The sequence below is a fragment of the Zophobas morio genome, unplaced genomic scaffold, assembly GCF_036711695.1.
Source record: "Zophobas morio isolate AGI-343-1 ecotype UQ-CSIRO unplaced genomic scaffold, CSIRO_AGI_Zmor_V1 ptg000024l, whole genome shotgun sequence".
Classification (NCBI taxonomy): Eukaryota; Metazoa; Arthropoda; class Insecta; order Coleoptera; family Tenebrionidae; genus Zophobas; species Zophobas morio.
Window position 1 is genome coordinate 11,337,413 of NW_026972129.1, and position 14,549 is coordinate 11,351,961.

A 14,549-nucleotide genomic window follows, 5' to 3' on the forward strand; every position below is an offset into this window, starting at 1 on the left:
GCAAAAAATATGCTTATTAAGAAATTATTTTTATGAGTAAAATAAAAACAGTTTTGGATGCTTTTGTTCGTCCTAAACTACCTAAAAATTGTTGATTTTCCGAGTAAATTAACTGGCCATTTCCATTTCATTTGCTATCGTTTAATGCTTCACTGCATTGCACTCATGGAGAACCAAGGTAATTCTGTGCTGCATTATTTTTTTGTGTTTTTATAAATGATATGTATTTTTACTCGTGCTGCGTTATTTTGTCATATGCGCTGTTCAGTGTTCGTTCAGTAAGTCAAAAATGGTTTTCCGTTAGTTAGTTACAGCCGAGTTCACTCATTCCGCAGAGCGATATATTAGATCCTTATATTCCTGTTCATTCTGCCCGAGTTCAAATAAAATGATGTGTATTCAGTAAGAGACTTTTAGTATTAAATTAAAAAAAATATAATATCTCGTGTTGGCTGTAACCAATTTATACTGTATTAGCATCATGTATCTTCGGTGATGAGAACATACAGTCGTGTCAAGTTTTTGAGAGGAAAAGTTGGTTTAAAATTTATAGTTTGAATGTTTAATACAAAACATAGACTTTATGCACCAAGTTTCCAGGATCTTTTCTAAGATTTTTTATTTACTTTTACTTTTACCATTTGAATATTTTCATAGCACCACCACCTTATTTGAAAGATTTTGGAACATAAGAGAAACGCAAAAGAATAAGTGCTTTAGTAACTGAATACATTGTTTTTCAAATAATATAATTAATACATTATCAAAGCAGGGGCGGAGTGAAAAATATCAAATAGAAAAAAAATAACTGATTGAAACTTCAGTTTTATCAAAAATTTGTACATTGATGCTTTATTGTCTGGAAAATGGGTTTTAGAATAGTTTTTTATATATTGTTTCGGTTATTTGTTATAATTTTTTGCGGTTTTTAATTTACAATCATAAATTTTAACACTTTTTTGGGATTTAGGGATTCTATTAAATCATGTAATATAAATAAATAAATTAATATGTATAAACAGGGTGGGTCACTAGCATGCACTCGTCCATATATTGTTAATCACTATTAAAGATGGACTATTTGAGGAACAAAAACGAAAATTGTTCTTAGAATTTGAGGCCCAGTTGTATAGTTTTTTAAGTGGAATTTCCTATGTATTTTTATATGTATATTCCAACTGGCTTCTTTTCAAGGCTTACAAATGTATTCTATTTTTTGAAATGTCATTGTGAAGTGCTAAAAAATATTCATATTAGCGATTTTTTGTGGGCCTTTGAGAAAACTGGAATAATTTGACAATGCCATGATGAAATTTTAAAAATAAAACATCATAAACATAGAGAAGGTCTGCTAAATGCTAAAAAAAAGCGTAACTTTTTTTCTGTCTTTAATAAAATTAATGAGGAGAACATGCTTTATTGTGCCACTTTGTATGCATATCATCTTTCCCTGTGTAAATTTTAAATTCATATACTTTATTGAATAACACTGTAACTACACTTACGATTTCTTAATTAATCCAACAGAGTAGAGTAATATAGTTTGTGAATAAAAAATTATTAATTTATGAAACACAATGTTTCTGATTCTGAAAACTTTTGTGCCATCCCATATTTGTTCTGTTTTCTTGTATACCCAAATTTATTTTTCGTTACAAATTTGTATTTTTTTTAGGTGTTATATAAATTCAAATGATCGCCGTTGATCGTGTTTGCGAGAGTGTAAACATTTGCTCTAATTTTGTATGTATATTAAGTTAAAGGCAGACCGAATAATTCCAGCTAAAAATTTCAGAGACTATATTAGTAGCATAGTATGTGTCAAAAATAGGTATATAGCGTGGTCGTAATCCCACTGCTGCTGCTGCTGGTTTAGGTTTCATATTTTATGTTTGTAAATTTTTATAAACGTGTATTATATACAATACACGTAGTGAACAAAATCTAATTTAATATTCTTTGTAGATATATCTCAAAAATTAAGAAAACAGCGATAGCTTTGGGTCAAGATGACACGAATTCACACTGTGGTTTTCTGTGTCGGGGTTCTTTTTTATATCACGTAATTTTATTATTTTCATGCCATCATTTTAAGCACAGAAGAAGGTATTTTATCTATTTACTTATTTTTTTAAATAATTTATAGTATTTTCGATTGTTTGCACTGCACTGTTTGTACACTCTGGTACAGCGTTCCTGGGGTTATTTATCCATATTAGGTATTTATTATAATAGAATTATTAACAGGTGCCTACAATAACTGCACAGCTTGTGTTATTGTGACATAAATTTGGGTTTGTGCTAGTGTAAATGTGGTTAGTGCCACAGTTATACAACAATATCGTTTGATACCTACCGTCTAATCTAACCAATGGAGTGAGTGCATGTGAATCGAAAATACCATTTGAAAGACTGTGATGAAAAGAATGTGAAATAATAGTAATTACATTCTACCCACAAGTAATTTAATTTTGTCCTATAGTTTTAGTTCTAAAAGATTGTCACGAAATTGAAAAAAAATCGAAGATTAATGATATCCTGAGCTAGAAAATGAATAAGATTATGATTTACTTAACTAGAAGATGTCAAAAATTTAAATATTAAATTATCTCATATAAAATCTTTTACGATATTTTATGTAAAGGGAAACCCCTACCAGTGAAGTTGGACAGGGGGAACTTTCAAACAACCTATCAAGTACTAGCTACGTATTAAGTTTTATATACATTGGTGTAGTTTAGCACATACAGTATGTTACACTTAATTTACTATGTAATATCCGTGTCAATAATGCGTTTGGTAACCCCCAAACTTATTACCTTTAGTGTGAAATGAATCGCAGATAAATCCGTAGAAAAATAATGTGTCAACGAATCTGTACAAAATCTTTGGTCCTTGCAATCAATTATTTTTCGTTAAATAATCAATTAATTGATAATTATTGATATGAATTCAATTACGTAGCGTTTTGATTAGGTACAAAAGGTATGCCTGATGTTTCATGATAGCATTACATACATTGATAGTATGGGTAATAGCACTTTTTCTCTCTTAAGCCGTTTCAAAAAGTGAATAATGGGGTTTATTTTTTAAGTTTTGTAACTTTTGCATTGTTTCAGATTTTTGTTTTTCCAGTTGTATAATCACTGTTTTAATGCTATGCCCGATACTATACTTTAATCCTCTTACAATCAGTGATCAGAAATTGTTCAGATTTTTTAGAATTAGTAGCTCATTTTCTAGCATTTTTACATTCTTCATGCAGTTGGGAAATGTGGTAGATATTTATTCGAGAATTTTTTTATTTAAAGTAAATGTACATAGACATGTAGTTAGTAGTTATACTACTTAATTAGTAGGTAACTATTATGGTATTAAGGAATACGTATTTTTTACTATATTGGTTTTTCTTTTAAACAAATACCTATAAGAAGGCCCTATTTTTCTTATAAGTATTTTTAATTTTTATAAAATTCCGAATTAAAGTTTGAGACAAAAAAGTGGTGTAATTTCGGTGAAGATATTTTTTGATTTATCAAAATCATTACGCATTTTTGTTTTGGAAAAGTGTAGCGGAGTCTAACTAGTTGAGTCGACTGAGAACAGCATATTAGTAAAGTTACTAATATAGTTAGACTCAAATAAATTTCTTAGTGCTTACAATCATAAACTGTTGGAGTTTTGTGTTACCTTATCTTGACGTAAATTATTTTCATTGGGGTTGCAAAAAAGAATCAAAAAAATTTAATCCAACTTACATAACGGTATACTTAGTGGAAATTTAGGTCGGTCTATGTAAATACTTTCTAGCGGAATGTGTTAAGATATTTTCTCAATAAGTTTTGGATAACGAGTAATATTCCGCCATGGGATCGTTGGAATAGCTTGAACATTTTTCCTGCGCCGAAGGGTAAGTAAAATATTCGAACGTTATGAACTTGCTAATCTCAGCCGGTAATCACGATATCACTCCAACTTACAGCTCTTATAATTGTATGTAGTTGGGAAAGTTTTCTTATCAGATCCAAGATGTACTGCACTTACAACGAAAGTTCAATTTGTTTGTCATATTTATGCATATTTCAATACATAGTGTGAAACGACCTATATCGGATGTAGCTAATTGCAAATTTTGGAGTCGAGTAAGCAATAATTTATTGTACTTTCTTTCGTCTGTATGACTTTTTTTTCGTAATTGCGATTACGAGGATAGGTATTACACTTTTTCAGTTATAATTTCTATAGTTTAACGTGTCTTAAAATTTCAAGTTGATTGTTTCATGGAAGTATGATTTTTTTAAGTTTATTTTATGGCATTGTTGTGTTTTATAAGAAAATAAGAAATGCAATAGTAGACTAATAACGATAAGTTATGTTATCACATTATTAAAGTCTTCACTATGGACGAATATCGAAGAGGCCGTTATCTGATGATTTATGAATTGAAAGCAGATTTCACTCGCGTTCTTTTCTTCTAAATCTGGACTAAACTTGAAAATGTGTATCTACATATTATAATTTGTGATTTTTAGGCCGTTATTCGCCGGCAATTAATGAAGCGATCATTTTGTGATTAACGTATGAGAATTTTTCGATTTCGTTAAGGTGTTTCACGTAAGATTTATTTTTTTCTAAATTTCTGATTTATGAAAACATTTCTAAAATTTGGAATATCTGTATATTATTTAACAAGCTGTTTCAGTTTTTGAAGTAAGTAAATTCTCATAACTTAAATAGTAGCATTTAAAAGTATTATCGTAAAACTACAGTACTCTGGAAAATATTTAAAAATATTAATTTTTTTAATTTTTTAGAAATATTATTAAGAGTAGGTATGCAATTTTGACACCTACAAGAATTATTGTTTTTACGAGTACATTTACATTTACGCGTCAAGATTAGTGTTTGTTTTTGGTGCAGTTAAACCGGCGTTAAAAAATAGTGCGCACGACGTTTTGAGGGGGTTAAGGCTGAGTTTTCGGAATTGAAGGTGTTATCATATCGCTGCCATCTTGAAAATAAAGGCGCATTAAGTGTATTTATTAATCTCCGTATGCGTAAATTTCACAAAAAAATTGGAAACATTTTTTAACTGAAACTCTAAAAATTGAGAGTAGAAAAATATGAACAACTTTAAGACGAGATAACTTTTGTATTTTTAATACCACAATTTTTTTACTGATTTGTCAGTATTGCCAAAGGAGGCAGTTTTTATGAATCGTGTTCTCGACAAGACTGTATGTACTTGGAAAATGCATTCTAACTGAAAATTGTGTTTTTTAGGAATTATTTTTAACTTAAATATGTAATAAAATATCCATGAAACAGATTTCAAGTTCAGATCTAGTTCGTTTTTATAGAATCCATATTTTGTACATTGGGAACCTTAAAGTTCCTAAAAAAAATCTAGAAGTTCCAAAATATTAAACGAAACAAATCTATTTTGTACAAAGTCCACAGAGTTTTAAGTAAATTTTCAAAGTTAAGTTAATATCTATATATAATACAACAAAATTTCGAATATCCTTTAAACGTGAAACAAATCAACTAGAGAATTACATTCTAATAGCAAGATTGAAAATTAAAAAAACTAGGTTTTTCAAAGCTTAAAAATATATAATATTTTCCGAATATCCAAATATATTCTCACCATGGACGTTCGGAAATTTTAAATGTTTTATTGCTACACAATTTTCATATTTACAAAAATGGTAAAATCCAAAAAACAACTCTTTGAATTTTCCGGAATCGAAAAATATGTCAAAATAAACAAAAATTGTATGCATAACTTTGTTTTATAATTCTTTTGCTGTTTTATACCAAGTAGTAGAAAATTAACATTATTGATTTAGCCTCACATACAAGTCCTTTCGTTGAAAAACAAAGAAAGGTACCTATCTTGTAGAATTTTTTGATGTGGGCACTTTTACACAGTTGTTCACAATTCACCGTTAGCCGTTTTATTCTTTGTTTCATTTCCAGAACCCATAAATCTTCCGTTTTTCCCCTTGTCTAACTGCATTTTAATGAATACGTAGATATTTTTTATTAACTATCGTTCCACCTTGCGAAACCAATTTACGACACAATTATGTAATCCAGTAAAAAATAATCTTTTTTGTAGGATTGAAAATACAAGAGTTATCTCGCCTTAAAGAACCTACCACTCTACGAAACCCAAAAAATCGCTGCCTATCCAAAATGCACGATCTCATGCTGGATTAAATGTTTTAAGTGGCCGTCGTTTTTGTGACTTTGCCAGCTTTATTTGTCATTTGATAAGTGATAATAAACAGAAATGGACAATTCCAGTTCTAGTAAATTACGTTTATAAAAAACCCTGGATAGATTAATGTCAAGATTAAACTAATGGTTCTTCACGAAAGGATGTTTATTTATCATAGCAATTACTTCGTGAATAGTGATTAAATTAATATTAATTTTTCTTGAGTTTTCTGTTAGGGTAGTTTACTCCAAAAGTCAATACTCATTAAATGTCTTTTTCGTATTCAAGACCGTCTAGTATTACGGTGAAAAGATTAATTTGTATTAGCGGGTAGTTGCTCAACTGTTGCAGTTGCACTGAAAACCGCACTTCACAGGTAACTAGCACCTAAGTCAAATACTTAGAATAAATTTAACTGACCGCTGGCTGCAATTAGCTGTAGGCCTATATCATAGACATTTTTACCTTTGGTTGTTCAGTTTGTGGTGGCTTTCCATTAGTCCAAGTGGTGACCGTAAAATCGTTATATTAATTTTTGACAAGCTGAGACTTTTAGGAAGACTAGTCAATTCCAAATAGTCATTGTGGAATTGTAGAACCCTGTAGGAAATAGTTTGTGATTTTAGTGGCAATCCATCCACTAAGTTTATTTTTGTTGCATGGATTGCGTCGGTAGCAAATCAAGATTCCTTAGGCAATCCTAGATTTATATTATATACCATTCAATGGGCTCTAACATTTGGTGCAATTTAGATGAGCTTGGCGTGGTTTCCGATGGCACATGCAGAATGTGCTTAGATGACGATGAGACTCCAGAGCATATTCTGTATTCCTGCCTGGGACTTGCTGCTACCAGGAAAGAATCCTCTTCTCTCAAAGAAAAAATGTCATGAGCTAAGTAGTTTGGCCACAAAAGAGGGCCTCTCATCTAGATATACAAAGGAGACCCCAATGCTTGTGTATTGTCATAACACTTTTCCTTGCGGGACACAACAGAGACCGTGCATTTTGTGAGGGCAGCAATTTTTTTTGGGTTTCATAGAGGGATGGGTCTTGAGTGTGAAACTGAGTTTTTGGGACTGGGAGTGTTGTCATTTTAAAAATAAGGATGCAATTATTTTTTTGATTTATTTCCTTAACCGGGAGTCTGACAAAAAATGTAAGATATCTTTTGCTAATATTTTTTTTTTTAAAGTTATGCGCAGAAAAGTGAAAAAAGTTTGGAACTTCTGCGTTTTCAATCCTACAAAAAATTGCCTATTTTCCTTTTTGAGAGTATTTGCTCATAAATCACTACTATTTGTTTTGTTTTATGATTCGTCAGCGTTATCAAGGAAAGCAAACTTTAGAACGCTGCTCTCGGAAAATGCGTTGTCGATGAAAACTGTGTGATGGTAAGTTTTGGACCTTTTATAATAAAATTTGAAATAAAACAATTTTAAAACTTAGAAATTGTGAAATATTAAAATTCTTAGAAAAAATCTAGATATTCCAAAATATTAAACCAAACAAATGTGCTTTGTGTTAATCCAATTTCAAACTTAATCTTCCCAGTACATTTTCAAAGTCAATATCTGCAATGCAACCAGAAATTCTATGAAAGAAAATCTAAAACTTCTGAAAAATGTGAAAAAAAAGTCAAAGCAGTTTTAAGTGCAACTGAACAGAGAAACAAAGAAATAATTTTGGTACTTTATTTTTGATGTGTGTGTTTTGATCGCTTTTCTCCTTTCATAATAATTTGTCTATTAGCCGTATTACATCTTTTTTTATTTCTGTGTTCCATAAATCTTCCGTTTTCTTGTTTATCTAATCGAATTTTAATTATTTTATTGCTTTACTTTTTTTCTTAATTATCGTTTCACCCTTCCAAATCGGTTTACAACATAGTCGTGTAGTCCAATAATATTTAAATCTGTCTTCTTTTAGTAGGACTGAAAATGCAAGCATTATCTTGCTTTAAAGTTTTTCATCTCGTAGTTTTTGAATTTTTCTGCTCATAACTATTTATTATTGACGTTATATTGAAACGTTGTAAATACGGTTAAGGAAATAAATAAAAAAAAATAATTGCATACTTATACCCGTTATAAAAAGAGGGTTGCTTTAAGTTTGAAGTTTTTTCAATGTAGTTCAGCTCATAACACAGTTGGCGTAGGAATCAGTTCGGTTCGCGCGAAGACGGGAATAGTGCGTCGACCGTCGCAGCGGATCTTAACCAATTTCAGAGTTTTTAAGAGTTATTTTTTTATTTTGTTGTTTTGGTTAAGTATTAACACTTGTTTAACGCCGGATTGACTGGGCTACTCGTAACATAATAAAAGTGACAACGACAAACAACTTGCACCGCATAGCTTAAACTTAAACACGCAAACAATATAAAGTTTTTGACGAAATTTTACAATGAGCTACCCATCTTTTTAAACAATTTGTGATCACTGATGTGCTACGTGTTGCAAGGCAGAATTGGCCGATCTGCATGAATACAAAAGGAAGATGAAAGCACAGAAATCTACATTACACTGTACTGTAGCAAGTACAATAATTCGCAATGAACTCAATTAGGAAGTTATCTCGCACACCACTCAAGTATACGAAAGCGTGAATGAAAGCAAGCAGGATGGGGAAGTTACGTCTATCAGGAATCTTGCTCTAACACTGTCATTCAATCTATGGGATCCTCAGGAGGGGTATCTGGAGCAGGTCAAGGCGAGTCGTTGGAGTCCGAGCCTAGCGAGTGAATGGGAAAAAGCGGGTACCAGCCTGTCGTGAGGTGCGTGAGCGTCAAGGAGTCCAGGGCCACCTCGGCCCCGCCGAGCCCCTGGTTGTGTTCGAACCCCCCTTGTCGCTCCCACAGCATGACGACCAGGCTTCTGCCTAGTACGTCGCAGGCCTGGTACTTGAGGGTCTGCCTGAATAGGGGCTCGCAGGAGTGCCGCACCACCCGAGTTTTCTTCTTCTGCAGCCAGCGCTCGCCGTCCCTGAGGTAGCACTTGACGTAGGTGTCTGGTGGCGTCTCGCGGGGGGCTATGTGCCTCGCGCACACCACCTCCACCTCCAGCTGCCCCTTGGTCATGAGCAGGCCCAGCTTCAGCTCCACCGGCCGCGTGCTCGACAGGCGGAAGCCGCGGGGCTTGATCTGGCCGGGGCCCAGTCGGGGCGGGGACGTGCGTTCGGGGCTCGAAGGGGGGCTGTTCTCTTTGCCGGTCTCCGCTATTTCCATCACGCTGTCTTTGCGACCTTCTCTGTTTGAGACGCCGCTACTCGAGCCTGTTGACGAGACAAGGACGTGAAATGCAAAATTCGTCAATACTCACCGTACGTACATGATTCTAATTCCCTAAAGCTAAATTGTAAGGATGATGATGGAAACTAGAAGCAGCTACTAAGTTCATTTCCCGTAATATGCCAATACGCGGACTTTCACTAATGACCAATTTAGTTACGCAACGACTCACGATTCTAGTCTATAGCTGAATACGATGGAACCAAAGAAGCTTCTCTACTCGGTGGTGTATGTTTTAGTTAGCTTTTAGTCTGGATGGAGTTGGGAATTAGCCATCAAGAAATATTTAAATACCATCGCATGGCAGATGTTAAGTTGGAAAAAACATACGAGATTTTTTTCTGTAAAAATTGTATATTTTAATAGGTGAAAAGGTCAAAGAGTCAAAGAAAACTGTACCATTACTTCAAAATAGGTACGTATGTGTACGCAAACTATTATATTTTAAATAATATAAATAATAATTTAAAGTTTTCGAAGAACTAGTTTTTGCCGTTGACTGTAATTTTATTCTCGTTAAGATTTGTACTTGCTTTTAAAATAGATTGAGATAAAATTTGAGCTCTCCTTGTGTTTGAAACGTGTAATAAATTTATGTAATTGGGTTTTAGGAAACGAATGTCCTTTGACTATTCCTGTGCTTTGAAAGAAAATAATTTTAATAATAATGTTATTCCAGTAGTAACTTTTATACCCAGCTAGATATTCCAAAGTGTCTTGAGTTTCTACGACAATGAAAACAAATTAAACTTGAATAAAATCAAACAATTTTACAAATAAATAACCTTAGCAAAATGAAAATGATCATAGTTAATTTTAAAATGCTTTGGCTAACGAAGCAATTAAAACAATTAAATAATTCATCATTATAATAACATAATAACCTTAACGGCAATGAAAATCTAGTTTCTAGTAGTTTAGAGCTGGCACTAACTTGCTTCATTAATCTTACAGTTTACAGCTACGACCATTTTGCAAAGAAGATAAAACATTGAAAACTGTAAAAAGTAACTCACAGTTATTTAAAAACATATTTTGCAGGCAACTACTCGTATTTTGAAATAAATTCAATAACAGCTGATTTATTTTAATAACGTAGTATTAACATTTTAAAACTAAAATTCAAAATGACAACTAGCATATGTGAGCTCTTTTATCGAGTTTGATGGATTTAAATACATAGAACCCCAGATAACAATGAATTATTGTAATTTGTTCTGTGATCATATTTGTAGTCAGTTTTATCCCTGGCTAAAAAATCTAAACCTCTAATTAGCTTCTAGGATAATGGAAATAAAAATTGACTTAAAAAATAATAAGGTTGTAATGTGTAGTTAACATTGGATAATATACGATCACAGTTAGTCATGGGCATACTTTGGTTAAAGAACCAATTAAAACCGTTAAGTAATGTTATTATGCTTTGACTAGAACTTTTGTGTGGAGTCTGCCTTAGGTGTCTATTGACTTCCACTAATTTTTATGAGGGCTTAACCATCCACCATTGGAAACTTGTCTACTTACCCTAACCTCTGTCTTGAGTAATACAGATGGCAGTAAAATTTTCATTATGGTCCATTTCGACAAACCGCCTCCCAGCCATCTCGAATGCGACAAATTTACAAGGGTTTTTAAAAATTAGTGGAAGTCAATACACGCCTGAGGCAGACTCCGCACAAGAGTTCTGGTCAAAGTATAGTAAAAACCCATTAGTAGCCTTTCATAATTTAAAAATTTAAAAATTTATGTATTATTAGATCATAGAACCACGTAGGTTCTGCCATGCTGATCTCATAATAATAATAATAATAATAATAATAAACTTTATTGCCCAACAGAGGTACTCCAATTACAGGACAACATAAATTATTAGGAATGAACAATAGCGTAATTAAAGCTATTAAACTAAAACTAAAACTAAAAATATATAATATATTATAATACATAGTATTACATACAGAATGAAAAATGAAAAACAGTAGTGAAATGCTCTAGTTAAATACAATTAGCAAGGTGCGACATTCTGCTAACAGGGGAGTTCCTGAGAACGTTGGTCCTTGGCCTAGGTACAAAAAAGCTTACGGAAAAACGGGAACCCATTCTTGGCACTAAAAAGAAGACTTCGCCTAACAGGTCTTGACAATCAATAGAATTGGAAAGAAGTTTGAAAAAAAATTTCACTGCTTGTTGATTACGTCTTTTTGTCAGTGATGTAAAGGAATGTTTTTCTAACAAAAGTGTGTAATCCGTGCCTCTTCCAGGATAAACTCCATTAGTCTTAAATGATATGTATTTAAGAAGAGTTTTCTGAATCCTTTCCAACTGAAGTTCGTAACAGTGATATAGTGGAGACCAGACTACGCAAGCATACTCTATTTTGCTTAGAACCAATGCATAATACAAACTTTTTATCACGTTACTGTCATGAAATGTTTTAGAGGTTCTCATAATAAAACCAAGTAATTTGTTGGCTGATCTGCAAATCATATCAATGTGACTGGTAAATGTAAGCTTTTTGTCAAAGATTACACCAAGGTCTTTTATCATCTCTTTACGTTCTAACTGATAGTGGTTAAGTACATAATGTGTGTTAATTAGGTGGATTTTTCTTGTGTATGACACAAAGCAGCATTTGTCATAATTAAGAGGAAGTTTGTTCTGGATACACCAGTTAAACAGTATGTTAACGTTCTCCTGTAGTAATTTAAGATTTAAGATTTAAGATTTAAGATTTATTTATTTACCCAGCAGACCGAAGTCCAATTACAGGATAACAAAATACAAAACAACAAACTTGTATATACTTAAAAAGAATACCGAAAAACATTAAAACATATTAAAATAGTCTTTACATAGCCTTCTAAATGCTTAATAATATATAATAACATGTCTTCATCATGGACAATTGAATGAAAGAGCTTAAGATCATCTGCATATGCTAAAGTCTTACACGTAAATGAAATAATCAAGTCATTAATAAATATGTTGAAAAGAAGGGGCCCTAGGTTTGATCCTTGAGGGACTCCAGATTTTGATACAAATTCGTAAGATGTGAAGCCATTAAAGTGAACATAATTTAAACGGTTTGATCTCATAAACAAGGAGTGTAAAGTTGAACCCAATTTCAGTGTGGATTGGACGCAACTATGCTTGACGATGGCGGAGTATCAAGTATTTCTTCAGTCTCTTATTTGCACGAGGCCATTTGCCCCTCACGCTCAGTAAAACTGTTCTGAAAATACGGTCTTTGCTAGACTAGGTTTTCTTAGCGTCATGGATGAATTTAGCGTTATCATAGAATCGTTTCTTTTTGCTGAAGATTCCTTGCAATGGTGTGTCCGAGCCGTCCCAACTTACTTGCAAATCAACAGTAACTATTTGGGTAGATGTTACATGTATCGCTAAATCTGGCTTGTAGAGTGACCATCATCATGCTTAACTCTGGGTTCTACTTCTACTCCCCAATTCGTCTTCCTATGGTGGCCCGCGATCTTCTCTACTATTTCGTTGCGTCTCTTAACCCTCGCGTCATGCGTTACCGGACAAGACTCTAAAATGTGATACGTTGTCTTCATTTTTTTGTACCCGCCACGACAATATCTGTGGTTTACAGGAACGGACTTGATGCGTTTGGACCCTCCGTTCTCAACTGTATTACACGCACGTAGTCCCGCTAAGACCAGCCGGTTGGAATCTTCCTAAGCCATGCCCTACTTGAGTGATCTTCCGCATTTCTTCGAGGCCCTTTGTAAACGGGCAAAGTCGAGCAGTAATTTTGGGTTGACGAAGGTGTTAACAAGGCCTACTTTTTGGTTAGTTTCAATGGCGATCTACTAATGTTGTTCAACTATGTTTGTAAGTTAGTTAAGGGGGGCTTGAGGACATTGGTTGTATTGCAAGCCTGGCCTAGATAACGAAACGAAGCCAGGTATTCCATTGTGGGAATGTTCTTCCTGTTCACCAAAAAGGTGGACTTTGCGCGTACCATAGGAGCGCCTTTCACCATCTCGACCGACAGAGAAGGGATTTTCGTATGATTGATTCACATCCTTCTTTTGGTCACGGGTCTCCCTCTTCTAATCCAGTATGGACATAATTGTTATCCAGCCATTTTCTCAGTGGGACAGTAAAATTGACCGGAGCCCTGTTTAATTGTGACCACCGATAGTCCCTTATTTCATGTAGAGGAACATCGTCAAACATGTGGTGTAAAGGTCTAGTTACCCTCAGTGAAAGAAGTGTGGACCAATAACTCTGTCACTGCATGGCGATGGCTGCTTAAACATTAACTGCAAAGTGGCTTTGATGGCCAGTCACATGCATGACATGGGGGTTTTCGATAGCCCAATAATGGTAATTATGGTAACTGAAAATACCATTTCTTGTGAAAGCTGCTTCATAAGTCCATAAGATTCCTCTAGCAAAATTTACTTCAGTTTGCTGAATTACAAAAATTTCTTCTTCTCCAGCCCAGTTGTCTTAACCTTTTTTAGGGCTACTTTCAACTTGTTCGAGGATTGCTTCCTCCACATCCACAGTTCTTATAGTCCTGCGTCGACTAACCTCGCGTGGAGGAACACCTAATCTGCCAGTGTCCCGCATTCTTTGGTCGAAAATATATTTCTATGCGGGTGTTGACGATTGGGAAACCGCAGAGCATATTGGCTGGCAGCTTGTGCCGTGTTTCCCATATATCAAGAAACAAATACATATCGTGGTTTTCATTAAAAGTATAATTCATTTTTGTCATCTTGTCTGAAGTTAAAGTATTACTTTAGAAAAATTATAACAATAAACATGGTTTCATTTAACGTAACAATGTTACACAGAAGACTTTATTAAGCTTTAAAAGCATTTTTGTAGCACTTTTTTAAGAATTTTTTTATTGAATGCCCTTTACATGATGACTTTAATATCTCAAATTAATGTTAACACCTGCAACACCTTGATTTTTAACATTCATTATTTACTCTTTGTGCGTTTCTATGTACAAAAATGAACGACATAGAATTTTTCCAACATTTTTCTGGGTGTGTA

At 33.5% G+C, this 14,549-nt stretch overlaps 1 protein-coding gene across 3 annotated transcripts in view; it reads right to left on the reverse strand.

The window, feature by feature from the left end:
- Nucleotides 1–8,342: 8,342 nt before the first annotated feature.
- The window catches only part of Fife (fife), a 295,802-nt gene continuing 289,595 nt past the window's right edge, over nt 8,343–14,549 (reverse strand). For all 3 annotated transcript variants that reach the window (XM_064064184.1, XM_064064183.1, XM_064064185.1), the window contains one exon: nt 8,343–9,496. In XM_064064184.1, coding sequence (XP_063920254.1) covers nt 8,931–9,496 — 566 coding nt within the window. In that variant the 3' untranslated portion in view covers nt 8,343–8,930. The remainder of the gene's footprint in view (nt 9,497–14,549) is intronic.